The sequence below is a fragment of the Oncorhynchus nerka genome, linkage group LG18 (genome assembly GCF_034236695.1).
Source record: "Oncorhynchus nerka isolate Pitt River linkage group LG18, Oner_Uvic_2.0, whole genome shotgun sequence".
Lineage (NCBI taxonomy): Eukaryota > Metazoa > Chordata > Actinopteri > Salmoniformes > Salmonidae > Oncorhynchus > Oncorhynchus nerka.
In genome coordinates, this window is record NC_088413.1 from 10,247,651 (window position 1) to 10,273,443 (window position 25,793).

At 46.8% G+C, this 25,793-nt stretch overlaps 1 protein-coding gene across 1 annotated transcript in view; it reads left to right on the plus strand.

Moving 5' to 3' along the window:
* Positions 1-12,337: 12,337 nt before the first annotated feature.
* The window catches only part of LOC135561739 (circadian locomoter output cycles protein kaput-like), a 55,464-nt gene continuing 42,008 nt past the window's right edge, over positions 12,338-25,793 (plus strand). Inside the window, exons 1-8 of the mRNA XM_065003493.1 lie at positions 12,338-12,585; positions 12,879-12,938; positions 15,413-15,561; positions 19,753-19,844; positions 22,298-22,387; positions 23,926-24,046; positions 24,280-24,393; positions 25,619-25,737. Of these exons, the coding sequence (XP_064859565.1) occupies positions 12,569-12,585; positions 12,879-12,938; positions 15,413-15,561; positions 19,753-19,844; positions 22,298-22,387; positions 23,926-24,046; positions 24,280-24,393; positions 25,619-25,737 (762 nt within the window). The 5' untranslated portion in view covers positions 12,338-12,568. The remainder of the gene's footprint in view (positions 12,586-12,878; positions 12,939-15,412; positions 15,562-19,752; positions 19,845-22,297; positions 22,388-23,925; positions 24,047-24,279; positions 24,394-25,618; positions 25,738-25,793) is intronic.

The following is a 25,793-nucleotide window of genomic DNA, read 5'->3' on the forward strand; positions in this document are numbered from 1 at the left end:
ATACATTAATTAAGCCCTAATCTATGGATTTTACATGACTGAGAATACAGATATGAATCTGTTGGTGACAGATGGGGCGTGAATCAGAAAATCATTTTTTGGTGTGACCACCATTTGCCTCACAACAGCGACTCTTCTCCTTCTCTCGGATAAAGTTGATCAGACTGCTGATGTTTTGTGGCCTGTGGAATGTTGCCCCACTCTTCAATGGTTCGGCGAAGTTGGCGGGAACTGGAACACTGTCGTACACGTCAAACTAGAGCATCCAAACATGTTCATTGGGTAACGTGTCTGGTGAGTGTACAGGCCATGGAAGTATTGGGACGTTTTCAGATTCCAGGAATTGTCGTTATGACATGATCGTTGCGACATGGGCCCGCGCATTATCATGCTGAAACATGAGGTGATGACGGCGGATGAATGACGCAACAATGTGTTATCTTTATTTTGTATTTTACCTTTATTTAACTAGGCAAGTCAGTTAAGAACAAATTCTTATTTACAATGACGGCCTACCAGGAAACAGTGGGGTTAACTGCCTTGTTCAGGGACAGAACGACAGATTTGTACCTTGACGATCTTGACAAATGACGGCCTACCCCCGGTCAAACACTAACACGGACGACGCTGGGCCAATTGTGCGCCGATCCTACGGGACTCCCAATCACGGCCGGTTGTGATACAGCCAATGATCGAACCAGGGTCTGTAGTGACGTCTTTGGCACTGAGATGTAAAGTGCCTTAAATAAGCATTTGTGTGTATAGAACATTTCTGAGATCTTTTATTTCAGCGCATGAAACATGGGACCAACACTTTACATGTTGCGTTTATATTTTTGGTTCAGTGTAGTATAACGATATATTGCAGCCTCTTGTTCCAGTGACAACACCTGATTTGAGTTGAATCAAGGGCTTGATTGAATCCATTTTGAACCAGGTGGCTGACCTCGTGCTACTAGGGCTCATCTCGTGCTACTAGGGCTGCCCTCGTGCTACTAGGGCTGCCCTCGTGCTACTAGGGCTGCCCTCGTGCTACTAGGGCTGCCCTCGTGCTACTAGGGCTATGTTTTTAGTATTATGTCTGATGTATGTTTTTAGTATTATGTCTGATGTATGTTTTTAGTATTATGTCTGATGTATGTTTTTAGTATTATGTCTGATGTATGTTTTTAGTATTATGTCTGATGTATGTTTTTAGTATTATGTCTGATGTACGTTTTTAGTATTATGTCTGATGTACGTTTTTAGTATTATGTCTGATGTACGTTTTTAGTATTATGTCTGATGTACGTTTTTAGTATTATGTCTGATGTATGTTTTTAGTATTATGTCTGACGTACGTTTTTAGTATTATGTCTGACGTACGTTTTTAGTATTATGTCTGATGTACGTTTTTAGTATTATGTCTGATTTACGTTTTTAGTATTATGTCTGATGTACGTTTTTAGTATTATGTCTGATGTATGTTTTTAGTATTATGTCTGACGTACGTTTTTAGTATTATGTATGTTTTTAGTATTATGTACGTTTTTAGTATTATGTCTGATGTATGTTTTTAGTATTATGTCTGATGTACGTTTTTAGTATTATGTCTGACGTACGTTTTTAGTATTATGTCTGATGTACGTTTTTAGTATTATGTCTGATTTTTAAATGTGTGTTGGTTTCCTCGGCGAGGGTTCACTTTGCACATTTATAATACAATTTAAATGTGTTTTTTATAAAGATCAATTTATCTCAACAGTTGTGACAAAGTGTTTTTCAGATACCCAGCCTAAAACTCCAATTTTCACATTTAAAATTTTAAAAAGATGTCTGTCGTAAATGTCCAATGGGATCTCCTTGGTAGAGTGAATGGACCAATGGGATCTCCTTGGTAGAGTGAATGGACCAATGGGATCTTCCTGGTAGAGTGAAGGGACCAATGGGATCTCCCTGGTAGAGTGAAGGGACCAATGGCATCTCCCTGGTAGAGTGAAGGGACCAATGGGATCTCCCTGGTAGAGTGTAGGGACCAATGGGATCTCCCTGGTAGAGTGTAGGGACCAATGGGATCTCCCTGGTAGAGTGAATGGACCAATGGGATCTCCCTGGTAGAGTGAATGGACCAATGGGATCTCCCTGGTAGAGTGAATGGACCAATGGGATCTCCCTGGTAGAGTGAAGGGACCAATGGGATCGAGAGATGTTATGTCAGATGATGAACAGAGATGTTATGTCAGATGATGAATAGAGATGTTATGTCAGATGATGAACAGAGATGTTATGTCAGATGATGAACAGAGATGTTATGTCAGATGATGAACAGAGATGTTATGTCAGATGATGAACAGAGATGTTATGTCAGATGATGAACAGAGATGTTATGTCAGATGATGAACAGAGATGTTATGTCAGATGACGAACAGAGATGTTATGTCAGATGATGAACAGAGATGTTATGTCAAATGATGAATAGAGAGATGTTATGTCAGATGATGAACAGAGAGATGTTATGTCAGATGATGAACAGAGAGATGTTATGTCAGATGATGAACAGAGAGATGTTATGTCAGATGACGAACAGAGATGTTATGTCAGATGACGAACAGAGATGTTATGTCAGATGACGAACAGAGATGTTATGTCAGATGACGAACAGAGATGTTATGTCAGATGACGAACAGAGATGTTATGTCAGATGACGAACAGAGATGTTATGTCAGATGACGAACAGAGATGTTATGTCAGATGATGAACAGAGATGTTATGTCAGATGATGAACAGAGATGTTATGTCAGATGATGAACAGAGATGTTATGTCAGATGATGAACAGAGATGTTATGTCAGATGACGAACAGAGATGTTATGTCAGATGACGAACAGAGATGTTATGTCAGATGACGAACAGAGATGTTATGTCAAATGATGAATAGAGAGATGTTATGTCAGATGATGAACAGAGAGATGTTATGTCAGATGATGAACAGAGAGATGTTATGTCAGATGATGAACAGAGAGATGTTATGTCAGATGATGAACAGAGAGATGTTATGTCAGATGACGAACAGAGATGTTATGTCAGATGACGAACAGAGATGTTATGTCAGATGACGAACAGAGATGTTATGTCAGATGACGAACAGAGATGTTATGTCAGATGATGAACAGAGATGTTATGTCAGATGATGAATAGAGATGTTATGTCAGATGATGAACAGAGATGTTATGTCAGATGACGAACAGAGATGTTATGTCAGATGACGAACAGAGATGTTATGTCAGATGATGAACAGAGATGTTATGTCAGATGATGAATAGAGATGTTATGTCAGATGATGAACAGAGATGTTATGTCAGATGACGAACAGAGATGTTATGTCAGATGACGAACAGAGATGTTATGTCAGATGACGAACAGAGATGTTATGTCAGATGACGAACAGAGATGTTATGTCAGATGACGAACAGAGATGTTATGTCAGATGATGTTTGTATTAAACACCTTGTTATTGGCCTAAATGGTGATCAATTGGGGATATTTATAATATTGTGTTTTATAAATGTTAAACATGACCATTGTAATTTGTGTGCTGCAGGGTGGAGTGATGGCCGTGTTGGGCCCAGCGTCTGGTGTCCAGAGATGATAGAGGTGACCTCAGAGTCACCTTTAACCCCTGACCCCCACTACAACCCCTGAGAGTGAGCTGAAACTGATCACACACACAGGCTGCAGTGGGGTAAGGACAGATAGAGAGACAGACAGACAGACAGACAGACCGATAGAGAGACAGGCAGACCGATAGAGAGACCGATAGAGAGACCGAGAGAGAGAGAGACAGGCAGACCGATAGAGAGACCAATAGAGAGACCGATAGAGAGAGACAGGCAGACCGATAGAGAGACAGACAGACAGACAGACAGACAGAGCGACAGACAGACAGACAGACAGAGCGATTGAGAGACAGACTGACAGACAGACAGAGAGACCGATAGAGAGACAGAGAGAGAGACAGGCAGACCGATAGAGAGACAGAGGGAGAGACAGGCAGACCGATAGAGAGACAGGCAGACCGATAGAGAGACCGATGACAGGCAGACCGATAGAGAGACCGATAGAGAGACAGAGGGAGAGACAGGCAGACCGATAGAGAGACCGATAGAGAGAGAGACAGGCAGACCGATAGAGAGACCGATAGAGAGACAGAGAGAGAGACAGGCAGACCGATATAGAGACCGATATAGAGACAGGCAGACAGACCGATCAGGCAGACCGATAGAGACAGACAGGCGATAGAGAGACAGAGAGAGAGACAGGCAGACCGATAGAAGAGAGACAGGCAGAGACCGATAGAGAGACAGACAGACAGAGCGACAGACAGACAGAGCGATAGAGAGACAGACTGAGACAGAGACAGACAGAGAGACAGAGAGACAGACTGAGAGACAGACAGACAGACAGATGAAGACCGATAGAGAGACAGGCAGACCGATTTCAGGCAGACCGATGAGAGAGACAGAGATGAGACAGGCAGATAGAGAGACCGATAGAGAGACAGAGAAGAGACAGGCAGACCGATAGAGAGACCCGTTATAGAGAGAGAGACAGACTGAGAGACAGACTGAGAGACGATGACAGAAGAGAGACCGATAGAAGAGAGACAGGCAGACCGATAGACAGAGACCGATAGAGACAGAGAGAGATAGAGAGGCAGACCGATAGAGAGCAGACCGATAGAGAGAAAGAGAGAGAGACAGGCAGACCGATAGAAGACAGAGATGAGAGAGAGACAGGCAGACCGATAGAGAGACAGGAGAGAGACAGACCGATAGAGAGACCGATAGAGAGACAGAGAGAGACAGACAGACAGAGATAGAGAGACAGAGCAGACAGGACAGACCGATAGAGAGACAGGAGAGACCGATAGAGAGACAGACAGAGAGACCGATGAGAGACCGATATAGAGACAGAGAGAGAGACAGATAGAGAGACAGGCAGACCGATAGAGAGAGAGAGACCGATAGAGAGACAGACAGACCGATGGCAGACCGATAGAGAGACAGAGAGACAGAGAGACAGGCAGACCGATAGAGAGACCAATAGAGAGACCGATAGAGAGAGACAGGCAGACAGATAGACAGACAGACAGACAGAGCGACAGACAGACAGACTGAGAGACAGACTAGAGACAGACTGACAGACAGACAGATGACCGATGAGAGACAGAGAGAGAGACAGAGACCGATAGACCGATAGAGAGACAGACAGAGAGACCGATAGAGAGACAGGCAGACCGATAGAGAGACAGTCAGACCGATAGAGAGACAGGCAGACAGAAGACAGAGAGACAGAGAGACAGGCAGACCGATAGAGAGACAGATAGACAGAGACAGAGACAGACGATAGAGAGACAGACTGAGACAGACTGACAGACAGACAGAGAGACAGACTGACAGAGAAGAGAGACCGATAGAGAGACAGAGAGAGAGACAGGCAGACCGATAGAAGACAGAGACATACAGATGAGACAGACAGAGACCGATAGAGAGAGACAGACTGAAGGCAGACCGATATAGACAGACTGACAGACAGACAGAGCAGACCGATAGAGAGACAGATAGACAGACTGAGAGACAGACTGATAGACAGACTGATGAGAGACAGGCAGACCGATAGAGAGACAGACAGACAGAGAGAGACCGATAGAGAGAGAGACAGGCAGACCGATAGAGAGACAGGCAGACCGATAGAAGACAGAGAGACAGGCAGACCGATAGAGAGACCGATAGAGAGAGACAGGCAGACCGATAGAGACCAATAGAGAGACATAGAGAGAGACAGGCAGACCGATAGAGACAGACAGATGACAGACAGAGATGATAGAGAGACCGATCAGAGACCGATAGATGAGACAGACTGACAGAGAGACATAGAGAGAGAGAGAGACAGGCAGACCGATGAGAGACAGAGAGAGACAGGCAGACCGATAGAGAGACAGGCAGACCGATAGATAGAGAGAGACAGATAGAGAGACAGAGAGAGACAGGCAGACCGATAGAGAGACAGATAGAGAGACAGACAGAGACAGAGACTAGAGAGACAGAGACCGATAGAGAGACCAAGAGAGACCGATAGAGACAGGCAGACCGATAGATAGACAGATGACAGACAGACAGACCGAGACAGAGAGACGATGAGAGACAGACTGACAGAGACAGACAGACTGACAGAGACAGACAGAGACAGACAGACAGAGAGATGAGAGACCGATGAACAGACAGAGAGACCGATGAGAGACCGATAGAGAGACAGATGAGATAGAGAGACAGAGAGAGAGACAGACCGATAGAGAGAGAGACAGGCAGACCGATAGAGAGACCGATAGACAGACAGAGAGAGACAGGCAGACCGATAGAGAGAGACCGATAGAGACAGAGACAGAGAGAGAGACAGACCGATAGAGAGACAGAGACCGATCAGATGAGACAGATAGACCGATAGAGAGAGAGAGACAGACAGATAGAGAGACAGAGACAGACCGATAGAGAGACAGGCAGACCGATAGAGAGACCGATAGAGAGACAGAGAGAGAGACAGACAGACTGGAGAGAGAGACAGGCAGACCGATAGAGAGACCGATAGAGAGAGAGACAGGCAGACCGATAGAGAGACAGACAGACAGAGCGACAGACAGAGCGATAGAGAGACAGACTGAGAGACAGACTGAGAGACAGAGAGACAGACAGACAGGCAGACCGATAGAGAGACCGATAGAGAGACCGATAGAGACAGGCAGACCGATAGAGAGACAGAGAGAGAGACAGGCAGACCGATAGAGAGACCGATAGAGAGAGAGACAGGCAGACCGATAGAGAGACCGATAGAGAGACAGAGAGAGAGACAGGCAGACCGATAGACAGACCGATAGAGACAGGCAGACCGATAGAGAGAGAGAGACAGACAGAGAGAGAGAGAGAGACAGACCGATAGAGAGACAGGCAGACCGATAGAGACAGAGAGAGAGACAGACAGAGAGAGCAGGCAGACCGATGAGAGACCGATAGAGAGACAGAGAGAGAGAGACAGGCAGACCGATAGAGAGACCAGACAGAGAGACCGATAGAGAGACAGAGAGAGAGACAGGCAGACCGATAGAGAGACCGATAGAGAGACAGAGAGAGAGACAGGCAGACCGATAGAGAGACCGATAGAGAGACAGAGAGAGAGACAGGCAGACCGATAGAGAGACAGGCAGACCGATAGAGAGACCGAGGCAGACCGAGAGAGACAGGCAGACCGATAGAGAGACAGATAGAGAGAGAGACAGGCAGACCGATAGAGAGACAGACAGACCGATAGAGAGACAGGCAGACCGATAGAGAGACCGATAGAGAGACAGAGAGAGAGACAGGCAGACCGATAGAGAGACCAATAGAGAGACCGATAGAGAGAGACAGGCAGACCGATAGATAGACAGACAGACAGACAGAGCGACAGACAGACAGACAGAGCGATAGAGAGACAGACTGAGAGACAGACTGAGAGACAGACTGACAGACAGACAGAGAGACAGACTGACAGACAGACAGAGAGACCGATAGAGAGACAGAGAGAGAGACAGGCAGACCGATAGAGAGACAGGCAGACCGATAGAGAGACCGATAGAGAGACAGAGGGAGAGACAGGCAGACCGAGAGAGACAGAGACCGAGAGAGACCGAGAGAGACAGGCAGAGACAGAGAGAGAGACAGGCAGACCGATAGAGAGACCGATAGAGAGACCGATAGAGACAGGCAGACCGATAGAGAGACCGATAGAGAGACCGATAGAGAGAGAGACAGGCAGACCGATAGAGAGAGAGACCGAGAGAGACAGGCAGACCGATAGAGAGACCGAGAGAGAGAGAGACAGACAGAGAGAGACAGATAGACAGAGCGACAGACAGACAGAGCGACAGACAGAGCGACAGAGAGACAGACCAGACTGAGAGAGACAGACAGACAGAGACAGAGAGAGACCGATAGAGAGGCAGAGAGAGAGAGACAGGCAGACCGATAGAGAGACAGAGAGAGAGACAGGCAGACCGATAGAGAGACCGATAGAGAGACAGGCAGACCGATAGAGAGACCGAGAGAGAGACAGGCAGACCGAGAGACAGACAGAGAGAGAGACAGGCAGACCGATAGAGAGACCGATAGAGAGACAGGCAGACCGATAGAGAGACCGATAGAGAGACCGAGAGAGAGACAGGCAGACCGAGAGACAGACAGAGAGAGAGACAGGCAGACCGATAGAGAGACAGGCAGACCGATAGAGAGACCGATAGAGAGACAGAGGGAGAGACAGGCAGACCGATAGAGAGACTGGCAGACCGATAGAGAGACCGATAGAGAGACAGAGGGAGAGACAGGCAGACCGATAGAGAGACCGATAGAGAGACAGAGGGAGAGACAGGCAGACCGATAGAGAGACCGATAGAGAGAGACAGGCAGACCGATAGAGAGACCGATAGAGAGACCGATAGAGAGAGAGACAGGCAGACCGATAGAGAGACCAATAGAGAGACCGATAGAGAGAGACAGGCAGACCGATAGAGAGACAGACAGACAGAGCGACAGACAGACAGAGCGACAGACAGACAGAGCGACAGACAGACAGAGCGACAGACTGAGAGACAGACAGAAAGACAGACAGAGAGACCGATAGAGAGACCGAGAGAGAGACAGGCAGACCGATAGAGAGACAGAGAGAGAGACAGGCAGACCGATAGAGAGACCGATAGAGAGACAGGCAGACCGATAGAGAGACCGAGAGAGAGACAGGCAGACCGAGAGACAGACAGAGAGAGAGACAGGCAGACCGATAGAGAGACCGATAGAGAGACAGGCAGACCGATAGAGAGACCGATAGAGAGACAGAGAGAGACAGGCAGACCGAGAGACAGACAGAGAGAGAGACAGGCAGACCGATAGAGAGACAGGCAGACCGATAGAGAGACCGATAGAGAGACCGAGGGAGAGACAGGCAGACCGATAGAGAGACTGGCAGACCGATAGAGAGACAGAGGGAGAGACAGGCAGACCGATAGAGAGACTGGCAGACCGATAGAGAGACCGATAGAGAGACAGAGGGACCCGAGACAGACCGATAGAGAGACAGAGGGAGAGACAGGCAGACCGATAGAGAGACAGGCAGATAGAGAGACAGAGAGAGGCAGACAGAGAGAGAGAGAGAGAGACAGGCAGACCGAGACCGATAGAGAGACCGATAGAGAGACAGAGAGAGAGACAGGCAGACAGAGAGAGAGACAGGCAGACCGATAGAGAGACAGGCAGACCGATGACAGATAGAGAGAGACAGGCAGACCGATAGAGAGACCGATAGAGAGACAGAGAGAGAGACAGGCAGACCGATAGAGAGACCGATAGAGAGACAGAGGGAGAGACAGGCAGACCGATAGAGAGACAGGCAGACCGATAGAGAGACCGATAGAGAGACAGAGGGAGAGACAGAGAGAGAGACCAGATAGAGAGACCAGGCAGACAGACCGATATAGAGAGACAGAGAGAGACAGGCAGACCGGGAGAGAGACCGATAGAGAGACAGGCAGACCGATAGAGAGAGACAGGCAGACCGATAGAGACCAATAGAGAGACCGATAGAGAGAGACAGGCAGACCGATAGAGAGACAGACAGACAGAGCGACAGACAGACAGAGCGACAGACAGACAGAGCGACAGACAGACAGACAGACTGAGAGACAGACAGAAAGACAGACAGAGAGACCGATAGAGAGACCGAGAGAGAGACAGGCAGACCGATAGAGAGACAGAGAGAGAGACAGGCAGACCGATAGAGAGACCGATAGAGAGACAGGCAGACCGATAGAGAGACCGATAGAGAGACAGGCAGACCGATAGAGAGAGAGACAGGCAGACCGATAGAGAGACAGATAGAGAGATAGACGCTTCATTAGAGGATACACACAGTAATGACAGTGACTGAAACCCTATATGTGCTGTGTGAATGAATAGTGATTGCTGGTGGGTGTTGACATGGGCCTATCAGATTATGGCTGTGTGTTTCCTTAATGTTGATGCTGCCGAGCCCCAGTAGAGTGTTATTGATGGAGGAAATGTGTCTTAATAGGATTTACAAATGGACCTGTATGTATTAATGGATGACGTGTATGGATGGATGATGTGGTTATCCATTATGTAGTGTGTTATGGATGATGTGGTTATTCACTGTGTAGTGTGTTATGGATGGATGATGTGGTTATTCACTGTGTAGTGTGTTGTGGATGGATGATGTGGTTATTCACTGTGTTGTGTGTTATGGATGGATGATGTGGTTATTCACTGTGTAGTGTGTTATGGATGGATGATGTGTTATTCATTGTGTTATTCACTGTGTTATGGATGATGATGGTTATTCATTATGTTGTGTGTTATGGATGGATGATGTGGTTATTCACTGTGTAGTGTGTATGGGATGATGTGGTTATTCATTATGTTGTGTGTTATGGATGGATGATGTGGTTATTCACTGTGTAGTGTGTTATGGATGATGTGGTTATTCACTGTGTGGTGTGTTATGGATGATGTGGTTATTCACTGTGTAGTGTGTTATGGATGGATGATGTGGTTTTCAACTGTGTAGTGTGTTATGGATGATGTGGTTATTCACTGTGTGTGTTATGTGTGTTATTCACTGTGATGGATGATGTGGTTATTCACTGTGTAGTGTGTTATGGATGGATGATGATGGGTTTTCACTGTGTAGTGTGTTATGGATGATGTGGTTATTCACTGTGTAGTGTGTTATGGATGATGATGTGTTATTCACTGTGTAGTGTGTTATGGATGGATGATGTGGTTATTCACTGTAGTGTGTTATGGATGATGTGGTTATTCACTGTGTAGTGTGTTATGGATGATGTGGTTATTCACTGTGTAGTGTGTTATGGATGGATGATGTGTTATTCATTGTGTAGTGTGTTATGGATGATGTGGTTATTCACTGTGTAGTGTGTTATGGATGATGTGGTTATTCACTGTGTAGTGTGTTATGGATGGATGATGGGTTATTCACTGTGTAGTGTGTTATGGATGGATGATGTGGTTATTCACTGTGTAGTATGTTATGGATGATGTGGTTATTCACTGTGTAGTGTGTTATGGATGGATGATGTGGTTATTCATTGTGTAGTGTGTTATGGATGGATGATGTGGTTATTCACTGTGTAGTGTGTTATGGATGGATGCTGTGGTTATTCACTGTGTAGTGTGTTATGGATGATGTGGTTATTCACTGTGTAGTGTGTTATGGATGATGTGGTTATTCATTGTGTAGTGTGTTATGGATGGATGATGTGGTTATTCACTGTGTAGTGTGTTATGGATGGATGATGTGGTTATTCACTGTGTAGTGTGTTATGGATGATGTGGTTATTCACTGTGTAGTGTGTTATGGATGATGTGGTTATTCACTGTGTAGTGTGTTATGGATGGATGTGTGGTTATTCACTGTGTAGTGTGTTATGGATGGATGATGTGGTTATTCACTGTGTAGTGTGTTATGGATGATGATGGGTTATTCACTGTGTAGTGTGTTATGGATGATGTGGTTATTCACTGTGTAGTGTGTTATGGATGAATGATGTGGTTATTCACTGTGTGTTTAATTCACGGTTCTCGCTGATCCTTCCAGGTCTTCTTCCAAATGACTCCCTCAGGCCTGAAGACTGTTTCACTGCAGCCACAGGCCTGAAGACTGCAGCCACAGGCCTGAAGACTGTTTCACTGCAGCCACAGGCCTGAAGACTCACTGCAGCCACAGGCCTGAAGACTGTTTCACTGCAGCCACGGGCCTGAAGACTGTTTCACTGCAGCCACGGGCCTGAAGACTGTTTCACTGCAGCCACGGGCCTGAAGACTGTTTCACTGCAGCCACGGGCCTGAAGACTGTTTCACTGCAGCCACGGGCCTGAAGACTGTTTCACTGCAGCCACGGGCCTGAAGACTGTTTGTTTCACTGCAGCCACGGGCCTGAAGACTGTTTCACTGCAGCCACGGGCCTGAAGACTGTTTCACTGCAGCCACGGGCCTGAAGACTGTTTCACTGCAGCCACGGGCCTGAAGACTGTTTCACTGCAGCCACGGGCCTGAACTGACTGTTTCACTGCAGCCACAGGCCTGAAGACTGTTTCACTGCAGCCACCTGAAGACTGTTTCACTGCAGCCACAGGCCTGAAGACTGTTTCACTGCAGCCACAGGCCTGAAGACTGTTTCACTGCAGCCACAGGCCTGAAGACTGTTTCACTGCAGCCACAGGCCTGAAGACTGTGTCACTGCAGCCACGGGCCTGAAGACTGTTTCACTGCAGCCACGGGCCTGAAGACTGTTTCACTGCAGCCACGGGCCTGAAGACTGTTTCACTGCAGCCACGGGCCTGAAGACTGTTTCACTGCAGCCACAGGCCTGAAGACTGTTTCACTGCAGCTACAGGCCTGAAGACTGTTTCACTGCAGCCACAGGCCTGAAGACTGTTTCACTGCAGCCACAGGCCTGAACAACAGCCAGTCATGACATCAAGCATAGGGTCGGGCACAACACACACTGTCCCCTACTGTTGTACCCATTCAGAAATACCAGCCGTTACTCCCTCCTACCCACTGACTAGGATAACACTTCTTCTGAACTACAACACCTCTCTCTCTCTCTCTCTCCCTCTCTCTCTCTCTCTCTCGCTTTCTCTCTCTCTCTCTCTCTCTCACTTTCTCTCTCACACACGCATACACACACACAGGATGCCATATTGTTAAATGTTATAATAACTATTTCCAGGTGATTTATTTCAAACATAACCCTAACATAAGCCTTTTCCTTTCTCAGGGATGATTCTAGCATCTTCGACGGGTCGATGGATGAAGATGACAAGGACAAAGCAAAACGGTTAGACATCACCGCCATGACATCACCACATCACCGCCACGACATCACCGCCATGACATCACCACATCACCGCCATGACATCACCACATCACCGCCATGACATCACCGCCATGACATCACCACATCACCGCCATGACATCACCGCCATGACATCACCACATCACCGCCATGACATCACCACCATGACATCACCACATCACCGCCATGACATCACCACATCACCGCCATGACATCACCGCCATGACATCACCACATCACCGCCATGACATCACCGCCATGACATCACCACCATGACATCACCGCCATGACATCACCACATCACCGCCGTGACATCACCGCCATGACATCACCGCCATGATATCACCTCCATGACATCACCACATCACCGCCATGACATCACCGCCATGACATCACCTCCATGACATCACCTCCATGACATCACCGCCATGACATCACCACATCACCGCCATGACATCACCACCATGACCTCACCACCATGACATCACCACCATGACCTCCAAATCACAACTAACACTAAAGCCCTGATCAGCTGAAACGGGACTAACACACAGCTGATTCACATAACTAATCACTTAGGTCCTGATTAGCTGAAACGGGACTAACACACAGCTGATTCACATAACTAATCACTTAGGCCCTGATCAGCTGAAACGGGACTAACACACAGCTGATTCACATAACTAATCACTTAGGCCCTGATCAGCTGAAACGGGACTAACACACAGCTGATTCACATAACTAATCACTTAGGCCCTGATCAGCTGAAACGGGACTAACACACAGCTGATTCACATAACTAATCACTTAGTCCCGTTTCAGCTAATCAGGGCCTAACCCACAGCTGATTCACATAACTAATCACTTAGGCCCTGATCAACTGAAACGGGACTAACACACAGCTGATTCACATAACTAATCACTTAGGTCCTGATTAGCTGAAACAGGACTAACACACAGCTGATTCACATAACTAATCACTTAGGCCCTGATCAGCTGAAACGGGACTAACACACAGCTGATTCACATAACTAATCACTTAGTCCCGTTTCAGCTAATCAGGGCCTAACCCACAGCTGATTCACATAACTAATCACTTAGGCCCTGATCAACTGAAACGGGACTAACACACAGCTGATTCACATAACTAATCACTTAGGTCCTGATTAGCTGAAACAGGACTAACACACAGCTGATTCACATAACTAATCACTTAGGCCCTGATTAGCTGAAACAGGACTAACACACAGCTGATTCACATAACTAATCACTTAGGCCCTGATTAGCTGAAACAGGACTAACACACAGCTGATTCACATAACTAATCACTTAGGCCCTGATTAGCTGAAACAGGACTAACACACAGCTGATTCACATAACTAATCACTTAGGCCCTGATTAGCTGAAACAGGACTAACACACAGCTGATTCACATAACTAATCACTTAGGCCCTGATCATCTGAAACGGGACTAACACACAGCTGATTCACATAACTAATCACTTAGGCCCTGATCAGCTGAAACGGGACTAACACACAGCTGATTCACATAACTAATCACTTAGGCCCTGATCAGCTAAAACAGGACTAACACTCAGCTGATTCACATAACTAATCACTTAGGCCCTGATTAGCTGAAACGGGACTAACACACAGCTGATTCACATAACTAATCACTTAGGCCCTGATTAGCTGAAACGGGACTAACACACAGCTGATTCACATAACTAATCACTTAGGCCCTGATCAGCTGAAACAGGACTAACACACAGCTGATTCACATAACTAATCACTTAGGCCCTGATCAGCTGAAACAGGACTAACACACAGCTGATTCACATAACTAATCACTTAGGCCCTGATCAGCTGAAACAGGACTAACACACAGCTGATTCACATAACTAATCACTTAGGCCCTGATCAGCTGAAACAGGACTAACACACAGCTGATTCACATAACTAATCACTTAGGCCCTGATCAGCTGAAACAGGACTAACACACAGCTGATTCACATAACTAATCACTTAGGCCCTGATCAGCTGAAACGGGACTAACACACAGCTGATTCACATAACTAATCACTTAGGCCCTGATCAGCTGAAACGGGACTAACACACAGCTGATTCACATAACGAATCACTTAGGCCCTGATTAGCTGAAACAGGACTAACACACAGCTGATTCACATAACTAATCACTTAGTCCCGTTTCAGCTAATCAGGGACTAACACACAGCTGATTCACATAACTAATCACTTAGGCCCTGATTAGCTGAAACGGGACACTTTGCCATTCAGTGAGACTGATAGATAGATAATTGTAACTACCCAACTGATAAAAAGGGCTAGTGACTCTCCATTCCATTCTTCATTGAATGGTCTTTTTAAAGTATATTCCTTTGTAATCTGTAATCTATTGTAATCCACAGCGTGTTGTAATCTATTGTAATCCACAGCGTGTCTCGTAACAAGTCGGAGAAGAAGAGACGAGACCAGTTCAATGTCCTCATCAAGGAGCTGGGCACCATGTTGCCTGGCATCACACGCAAGATGGACAAGTCCACCATCCTGCAGAAGAGCATCGACTTCCTGTGTAAACACAACGGTACCCGCCTCCTTTACTACCCCTTTCTGTTTCTACTTCCTGTTGTTGTGATGAATGTAAACAAATGGAACTGTTGCTTTTGAGAGTCATGGACATATTTACATTTACATTTAAGTCATTTAGCAGACGCTCTTATCCAGAGCGACTTACAAATTGGTGCGTTCACCTTATGACATCCAGTGGAACAGCCACTTTACAATAGTGCATCTAAATCTTTTAAGGGGGGTGAGAAGGATTACTTTATTCTATCCTAGGTATTCCTTAAAGAGGTGGGGTTTCAGGTGTCTCCGGAAGGTGGTGATTGACTCCGCTGTCCTGGCGTCGTGAGGGAGTTTGTTCCACCATTGGGGGGCCAGAGCAGCGAACAGTTTTGACTGGGCTGAGCGGGAACTGTACTTCCTCAGTGGTAGGGAGGCGAGCAGGCCAGAGGTGGATGAACGCAGTGCCCTTGTTTGGGTGTAGGGCCTGATCAGAGCCTGGAGGTACTGAGGTGCCGTTCCCCTCACAGCTCCGTAGGCAAGCACCATGGTCTTGTAGCGGATGCGAGCTTCAACTGGAAGCCAGTGGAGAGAGCGGAGGAGCGGGGTGACGTGAGAGAACTTGGGAAGGTTGAACACCAGACGGGCTGCAGCGTTCTGGATGAGTTGTAGGGGTTTAATGGCACAGGCAGGGAGCCCAGCCAACAGCGAGTTGCAGTAATCCAGACGGGAGATGACAAGTGCCTGGATTAGGACCTGCGCCGCTTCCTGTGTGAGGCAGGGTGCGTACTCTGCGGATGTTGTAGAGCATGAACCTACAGGAACGGGCCACCGCCTTGATGTTAGTTGAGAACGACAGGGTGTTGTCCAGGATCACGCCAAGGTTCTTAGCGCTCTGGGAGGAGGACACAGTGGAGTTGTCAACCGTGATGGCGAGATCATGGAACGGGCAGTCCTTCCCCGGGAGGAAGAGCAGCTCCGTCTTGCCGAGGTTCAGCTTGAGGTGGTGATCCGTCATCCACACTGATATGTCTGCCAGACATGCAGAGATGCGATTCGCCACCTGGTCATCAGAAGGGGGAAAGGAGAAGATTAATTGTGTGTCGTCTGCATAGCAATGATAGGAGAGACCATGTGAGGTTATGACAGAGCCAAGTGACTTGGTGTATAGCGAGAATAGGAGAGGGCCTAGAACAGAGCCCTGGGGACACCAGTGGTGAGAGCACGTGGTGAGGAGACGGATTCTCGCCACGCCACCTGGTAGGAGCGACCTGTCAGGTAGGACGCAATCCAAGCGTGGGCCGCGCCGGAGATGCCCAACTCGGAGAGGGTGGAGAGGAGGATCTGATGGTTCACAGTATCGAAGGCAGCCGATAGGTCTAGAAGGATGAGAGCAGAGGAGAGAGAGTTAGCTTTAGCAGTGCGGAGCGCTCCGTGATACAGAGAAGAGCAGTCTCAGTTGAATGACTAGTCTTGAAACCTGACTGATTTGGATCAAGAAGGTCATTCTGAGAGAGATAGCGGGTGAGCTGGCCAAGGACGGCACGTTCAAGGGTTTTGGAGAGAAAAGAAAGAAGGGATACTGGTCTGTAGTTGTTGACATCGGAGGGATCGAGTGTAGGTTTTTCAGAAGGGGTGCAACTCTCGCTCTCTTGAAGACGGAAGGGACGTAGCCAGCGGTCAGGGATGAGTTGATGAGCGAGGTGAGGTAAGGGAGAAGGTCTCCGGAAATGGTTTGGAGAAGAGAGGAGGGGATAGGGTCAAGCGGGCAGGTTGTTGGGCGGCCGGTCGTCACAAGACGCGAGATTTCATCTGGAGAGAGGGGGAGAAAGAGGTCAGAGCACAGGGTAGGGCAGTGTGAGCAGAACCAGCGGTGTCGTTTGACTTAGCAAACGAGGATCGGATGTCGTCGACCTTCTTTTCAAAATGGTTGACGAAGTCATCTGCAGAGAGGAGGAGGGGGGGAGGAGGATTCAGGAGGGAGGAGAAGGTGGCAAAGAGCTTCCTAGGGTTAGAGGCAGATGCTTGGAATTTAGAGTGGTAGAAAGTGGCTTTAGCAGCAGCGACAGAAGAGGAAAATGTAGAGAGGAGGGAGTGAAAGGATGCCAGGTCCGCAGGGAGGCGAGTTTTCCTCCATTTCCGCTCGGCTGCCCGGAGCCCTGTTCTGTGAGCTCGCAATGAGTCGTCGAGCCACGGAGCGGGGAGGGGAGGACCGAGCCGGCCTGGAGGATTGGGGACATAGAGAGTCAAAGGATGCAGAAAGGGAGGAGAGGAGGGTTGAGGAGGCAGAATCAGGAGATAGGTTGGAGAAGGTTTGAGCAGAGGGAAGAGATGATAGGATGGAAGAGGAGAGAGTAGCGGGGGAGAGAGAGCGAAGGTTGGGACGGCGCGATACCATCCGAGTAGGGGCAGTGTGGGAAGTGTTGGATGAGAGCGAGAGGGAAAAGGATACAAGGTAGTGGTCGGAGACTTGGAGGGAGTTGCAATGAGGTTAGTGGAAGAACAGCATCTAGTAAAGATGAGGTCGAGCGTATTGCCTGCCTTGTGAGTAGGGGGAAGGTGAGAGGGAGAGGTCAAAAGAGGAGAGGAGTGGAAAGAAGGAGGCAGAGAGGAATGAGTCAAAGGTAGACGTGGGGAGGTTAAAGTCGCCCAGAACTGTGAGAGGTGAGCCGTCCTCAGGAAAGGAGCTTATCAAGGCATCAAGCTCATTGATGAACTCTCCGAGGAACCTGGAGGGCGATAAATGATAAGGATGTTAAGCTTGAAAGGGCTGGTAACTGTGACAGCATGGAATTCAAAGGAGGCGATAGACAGATGGGTAAGGGGAGAAAGAGAGAATGACCACTTGGGAGAGATGAGGATCCCGGTGCCACCACCCCGCTGACCAGAAGCTCTCGGGGTGTGCGAGAACACGTGGGCGGACGAAGAGAGAGCAGTAGGAGTAGCAGTGTTATCTGTGGTGATCCATGTTTCCGTCAGTGCCAAGAAGTCGAGGGACTGGAGGGAGGCATAGGCTGAGATGAACTCTGCCTTGTTGGCCGCAGATCGGCAGTTCCAGAGGCTACCGGAGACCTGGAACTCCACGTGGGCCGTGCGCGCTGGGACCACCAGATTAGGGTGGCCGCGGCCACGCGGTGTGGAGCGTTTGTATGGTCTGTGCAGAGAGGAGAGAACAGGGATAGACAGACACATAGTTGACAGGCTACAGAAGAGGCTACGCTAATGCAAAGGAGATTGGAATGACAAGTGGACTACACGTCTCGAATGTTCAGAAAGTTGAGCTTACGTAGCAAGAATCTTATTGACTAAAATGATTAAAAATGATACAGTACTGCTGAAGTAGGCTAGCTGGCAGTGGCTGCGTTGTTGACTTTGTAGGCTAGCTGGCAGTGGCTGCGTTGTTGATTCGGGGGCTAGCTGGCTAGCTAGCAGTGTTGATTACGTTGCGTTAAAAGAACGACAGTAGCTGGCTAGGTAACCTAGAAAATCGCTCTAGACTACACAATTATCTTTGATACAGAGACGGCTATGTAGCTAGCTATGTAGCTAGCTACGATCAAACAAATCATACCGTTGTACTGTAATGAAATGAAATGAAAATGAGATACTACCTGTGGAGCGAGGCGGAATGCGACCGGGTTGTTGAGTTCTAATCGGTAGACGTTGGCTAGCTGTTGGCTAGCTAGCAGTGTCTCCTACGTTAAGGACGACAAATAGCTGGCTAGCTAACCTCGGTAAATTAAGATAATCACTCTAAAAACTACACACTCTAAACTACACAATTATCATGGATACGAAGACAGCAAAGACAACTATGTAGCTAGCTAACACTACACTAATCAAGTCGTTCAGTTGAGGGTAATTGTTGATTCAGGGGCTAGCTGGCTAGCTAGCAGTGTTGATTACGTTACGTTGCGTTAAAAGAACGACAATAGCTATTAGCTATTGGACATATAACGTAAATGTAAATTATTCTTGAGTATTATCATGAATACTTACATTATTGAGGAGTGTACACTGAGGATATGAGGAGCAAATTGTGTTTTAAAATAGTATTTTAGGTACTGGTGAAGGTCCCTTTGTGATCTTATTAGGATCAGAAGTTGACTGTATTGTATAAATGGTGTATTCGGATGTATAATTTCTATATAGTATATTGTGTGTATTCTCATGTATATTTCTAAACACTATGATGTGTATGTGTCTCTAACAGAGATCTCTGCTCAGTCTGAGTCCAGTGAGATCAGACAGGACTGGAAACCTCCGTTCCTTAGCAACGAGGAGTTCACCCAGCTCATGCTGGAGGTGAGATACACAACATTACCCTACGATTACTACTACTGTACTACCCTACTAATACTACTGCAATACTACCCTACTATTACTAATATTCTACAGTATTACCCTACTATTACTACTACAGTACTACCCTACTAATACTACTACAATACTACCCTACTATTACTAATATTACTACAGTATTACCCTACGATTACTACTACTGTACTACCCTACTAATACTACTACAATACTACCCTACTATTACTAATATTCTACAGTATTATCCTACGATTACTACTACTGTACTACCCTACTAATACTACTACAATACTACCCTACTATTACTAATATTCTACAGTATTATCCTACTATTACTACTACAGTACTACCCTACTAATACTACTACAATACTACCCTACTATTACTAATATTACTACAGTATTACCCTACTAACTATTACTACCCTACTAATACTACCCTACTATTACTAATATTACTACAGTACCCTACTATTACTAATATTACTAATACTAGTACAATTACCCTACTAATATTACTACCTAATACTACCCCTACTAATACTACCACAATACTACTACTATTACTAATATTACTACAGTATTACCCTACTAACTACTATTACCCTACAATACTACCCTACTATTACTAATATTACTACAGTATTACCCTACTAATACTACTACTACCCTACTAATACTACTACTATTACTAATATTACTACAGTATTACCCTACTATTACTACTCAAACTAAACTCAAATGTATTTACTATAGCCATTACTACTGTACTACCCTACTAATACTACTACAATACACCCTATATCTCTAAATTGCTACAGAAATCCTAGCTATTACTAAAAGTACTACCCCTAAACTACAATACTACCCTACTAACTAATGCTAGGTGTAAAAGCACAATGGCCCTACTAAAATATTACTACAGTATTACCCTACTAAAGGCCAAAACCTAGGAAGTAAACCTACTAGAGGAACCCTACTATGTAATACTACTACAGTCCTCTTATTACTGGCTGTACTAATATTACTAGATTATACTATAACAGAACATGACTAAGATGTTCAAATGTTCATAATGACCAGCATATTACCCTACTATTACTAATATTACTACAGTATTACCCTACTATTACTAATATTACTACAGTATTACCCTATAATAATATTAGCAGTATTACCCTACTAGTCAATATGGACCCTACTATTACTAATATTACTACAGTATTCATCTAATATTACTAGGTATTCCCTACTATTACTAATCAAATAAATCAAATGGCCCTTTGTACATCAGCTGATATCTCAAAGTGCTGTACAGAAACCCAGTAAAACCTCAAACAGCAAACAATGCAGGTGTAAAGCACGGTGGCTAGAAAAACTCCCTAGAAAGGCCAAAACCTAGGAAGAAACCTAGAGAGGAACAGGCTATGTGGGGTGGCCAGTCCTCTTCTGGCTGTGCCGGGTGGAGATTATAACAGAACATGACCAAGATGTTCAAATGTTCATAAATGACCAGCATGGTCAAATAATAATAAGGCAGAACAGTTGAAACTGGAGCAGCAGCACAGTCAGGTGGACTGGGGACAGCAAGGAGTCATCATGTCAGGTAGTCCTGGGGCATGGTCTTAGGGCTCAGGTCCTCCGAGAGAGAGAAAGAAAGAGAGAATTAGAGAGAGCATTACTACCCTACTATTACTAATATTACTACAGTATTACCCTACTATTACTACTGCAGTACTACCCTACTAATACTACTACAATACTACCCTACTATTACTAATATTACTACAGTATTACCCTACTATTACTACTACAGTACTACCCTACTAATACTAATACTACTACTACAGCACTGCCCTACTATTACTAATATTACTACAGTATTACCCTACTATTACTACTACAGTACTACCCTACTATTATTAATACTACTACAGTACTACCCTACTACTACTACAGTACTACCCTACTATTACTACTACAGTACTACCCTACTATTACTACTACAGTACTACCCTACTATTACTACTACAGTACTACCCTACTATTACGACTACTACAGTACTACCCTACTATTACTACTACAGTACTACCCTACTATTACTACTACAGTACTACTCTACTAGTACTACTACTACAGTACTACCCTACTAATACTAATATTACTACTACAGCACTACCCTACTATTACTACTACTACAGTACTACCCTACTATTACTACTACAGTACTACCCTACCTACTATTACTAGTACTAGTACTACTACTATTACTTCAGTACTACCCTACTATTACTACTACTAGTACTACTACCACTACAGTACTACCCTACTATTACTAATACTAATACTATTACTATACTTACTATATTACTACAGTCACAGCGATAATGACAGACTGGTTACAGTCGTATTAACTAAAGTGTAATGTTGTGTTGTAGGCTCTGGATGGATTCTTCATAGCGATAATGACAGATGGGAACATCATCTACGTCTCTGAGAGCGTCACCTCCTTGCTGGAACACCTGCCGGTGAGTCGGACTGTCTGTGTTTCGATTCGTACCACAATACGATTGGACAGAAGGGTTTGGTTCCAATGCATAGTACCACAATACGATTGGACAGAAGGGTTTGGTTCCAATGCGTAGTACCACAATACTATTGGATGGAAGGGTTTGGTTCCAATGCATAGTACTACAGTACTATTGGACAGAAGGGTTTGTTCCAATGCATAGTACTACAGTACTATTGGACAGAAGGGTTTGGTTCCAATGCATAGTACCACAATACTATTGGATGGAAGGGTTTGGTTCCAATGCGTAGTACCACAATACTATTGGATGGAAGGGTTTGGTTCCAATGCATAGTACCACAATACGATTGGACAGAAGGGTTTGGTTCCAATGCATAGTACCACAATACTATTGGACAGAAGGGTTTGGTTCCAATGCATAGTACCACAATACGATTGGACAGAAGGGTTTGGTTCCAATGCATAGTACCACAATACGATTGGACCACAATACTATTGGATGGAAGGGTTTGGTTCCAATGCATAGTACTACAGTATTATTGGACAGAAGGATTTGGTTCCAATGCATAGTACCAAGAGCAGCATTATCTGATATGATTTGACCAGGTAAGTTGACTGAGAACACATGATCACATGATCATTTACAGCAACGACCTGGGGAAGAGTTACAGGGGATAAATGAGCCAATAGGAAGCTGGGGAAGAGTTACAGGGGATAAATGAGCCAATAGGAAGCTGGGGAAGAGTTACAGGGGATAAATGAGCCAATAGGAAGCTGGGGAAGAGTTACAGGGGATAAATGAGCCAATAGGAAGCTGGGGATGATTAGGTGGCCATGATGGTTTGAGGGTCAGATTGGGAGTTTAGCCTGGACACCGGGGTTAACACCCCTACTCATACGATAAGTACCATGGGATCTTTAGTGACCATGGAGAGTCAGGACACCTGTTTAACGTCCCATCCGAAAGATGGCACCCTACACAGGGCAATGTCCCCAATCACTGCTCTGGGGCATTATTATATATATTTAAAAAAATTAAGATCAGAAGAAAGAGTGCCTCCTACTGGCCCTTCAACACCACTTCCAGTAGCATCTGGTCTCCCATCCAGGGACCAATCAGGACCGACCCTGCTTAGCTTCTGAAGCAAGCCATCAGTGGGATACATGGTGGTCTCCCATCCAGGGACCAATCAGGACCGACCCTGCTTAGGGAAGCCAATCAGAGTGGTCTCCCATCCAGGGACCAATCAGGACCGACCCTGCTTAGCTTCTGAAGCAAGCCATCAGTGGGATACAGGGTGGTGTGCTGCTGGCATGCAATTTACTAATTACAATTCATTTCTTATTCGTTTCCTAGTTAAAAATGTACTTGGATGTTTGAAAGTGTACAATAAAATGTTTCTATACCTTCCCCAGTTGTGTTGAACTCAACGTGGTGTGTGTGAGTGTGTGTGTGTGTGTGTGTGTGTCTCTCTCTGTGTGTGTGTGTCTCTCTGTGTGTGCGTGTGTCTCTGTGTGTGTGTGTGTGTTCCCCAGTCGGACCTGCAGGACCAGAACCTGTTAAACTTCCTCCCCCTGGATGAACACTCAGAGGTGTACAAGGCTCTCTCCAAACACCCCTCCGACCCCGAGAGCCTCGGACCAGAGTACCTCAAGAGTGAGTAACACCCAATCACATTGCCACCTTATTGGCTGCTGGCCTATCACGTCGCTTCATATACACTGCCGTCCAATCAGATCACTTGTTATACACTGCAAGCAGTCATCTGCAAATATAATCGGCCATGTTGTATCTGTAAAAAAAATTGTAAACACTGTAAAAAATGTTTTTAAGAGAAATGATTGCAAGGTTGGTGTTCGTTGTGTTTGATATTTTAATCGTGATTATAGCCAAGAACCAGCTGGAGTTTTGTTGCCACGTGTTGAGAGGAACCATCGACCCTAAAGAACCTGCCGTCTACGAACACGTCAAATTCATCGGCAACTTCAAGTCGCTGAACGACGGTGAGCGTCTGGTTTCACTAGAAAAGCAAACTGGGCTTGTTTTATCAGCTGGAGAACAGAATAAACAGCTGTTAGTTTGATCATCTGTTCTGGTTTCTACTCACGGTAACACTCCTCTTCTCTCTCCTCTCCTCTCCTCTCTCCTCCCCTCCTCTCCCCTCTCCTCTCCTCTCCTCTCCTCTCCTCTCCTCCCCTCTTCACTCCCTCTCCCCTCTTCACTCCCTCCCTCTCCTCTCCTCTCCCTCTCCTCTCCTCTCCCTCTCCTCTCCTCTCCCTCTCCTCTCCTCTCCTCTCCTCCCCTCTCCTCTCCCCTCCCTCTCCCTCCCCTCTCCTCTCCTCTCCCCTCTCCTCTCCTCTCCTCTCCTCTTCCTCCCTCTCCTCTCCTCCCCTCCTCTCCCTCCCCTCTTCCTCCCCTCTTCTCTCTCCTCTCCCCTCTCCTCTCCTCTCCTCCTCTCCCTCTCCCCTCTTCACTCCCCTCTTCTCTCTCCCCTCTCCTCTCTCCTCCCTCCCCTCCCCTCTTCTCTCCCCTCTTCTCCCTCCTCTCCCCTCTCCTCTCCTCTCCTCTCCTCTCTCTCCTCTCCTCTCCCTCTCCTCCTCTCTCCTCTCCCCTCCCCCCTCCCCTCCCTCCCCTCCCTCTCCTCCTCTCCTCCCTCTCCTCTCTCTCTCCCTCTCTCTCTCCTCTCCTCTCCTCTCCCTCTCCCTCTCCCCTCCTCCCCTCCCTCCCTCCTCCCCTCTTCTCCCCTCTCCTCTCTCCTCTCTCTCTCCCCTCTTCCTCTCCCCTCTTCTCTCCCCTCTCCTCTTCTCTCCCTCCCTCTCCCTCCCCTCTTCTCCCCTCCTCCCCTCCTCCCCTCTCTCTCCCTCTCTCCTCTCTCCCTCTCTCTCTCTCCTCTCCTCTCCCTCTCTCTCCCCTCTCTCCTCCCCTCCCTCTCCCTCTCTCTCTCCTCCCCTCTCCCTCTCTCCCCTCTTCTCCTCCCCTCTTCTCCTCCCCTCCCTCTTCCCCTCTCCCCTCTCTTCTCTCCCTCTCTCTCCTCTCCTCTCCCTCTCCCTCCCTCCCCTCTCCTCTCCCCTCTCCCTCTCCCTCTCCCCTCCTCTCTCCTCTCCCTCTCCTCTCCTCTCTCTCTCTCTCCCTCCCCTCCCTCTCTCTCTCCCCTCTTCTCCTCCCCTCTCCTCTCCCCTTCCCTCCCCTCTTCTCTCCTCTCCTCTCCTCTCCTCTCCTCTCGTCTAGTCCCCAACACCACCAGGAATGGTTTAGCAGGAGTGTTACAGAGATCCCTACAACCTGCCTTTGATGACCTGGTCTGCTTCGTAGCCACCGTCAGGCTGGCTAAACCACAGTTCATCAAGGTGACACACACACACCATACACACACACACACACACACACACACACACACACACAC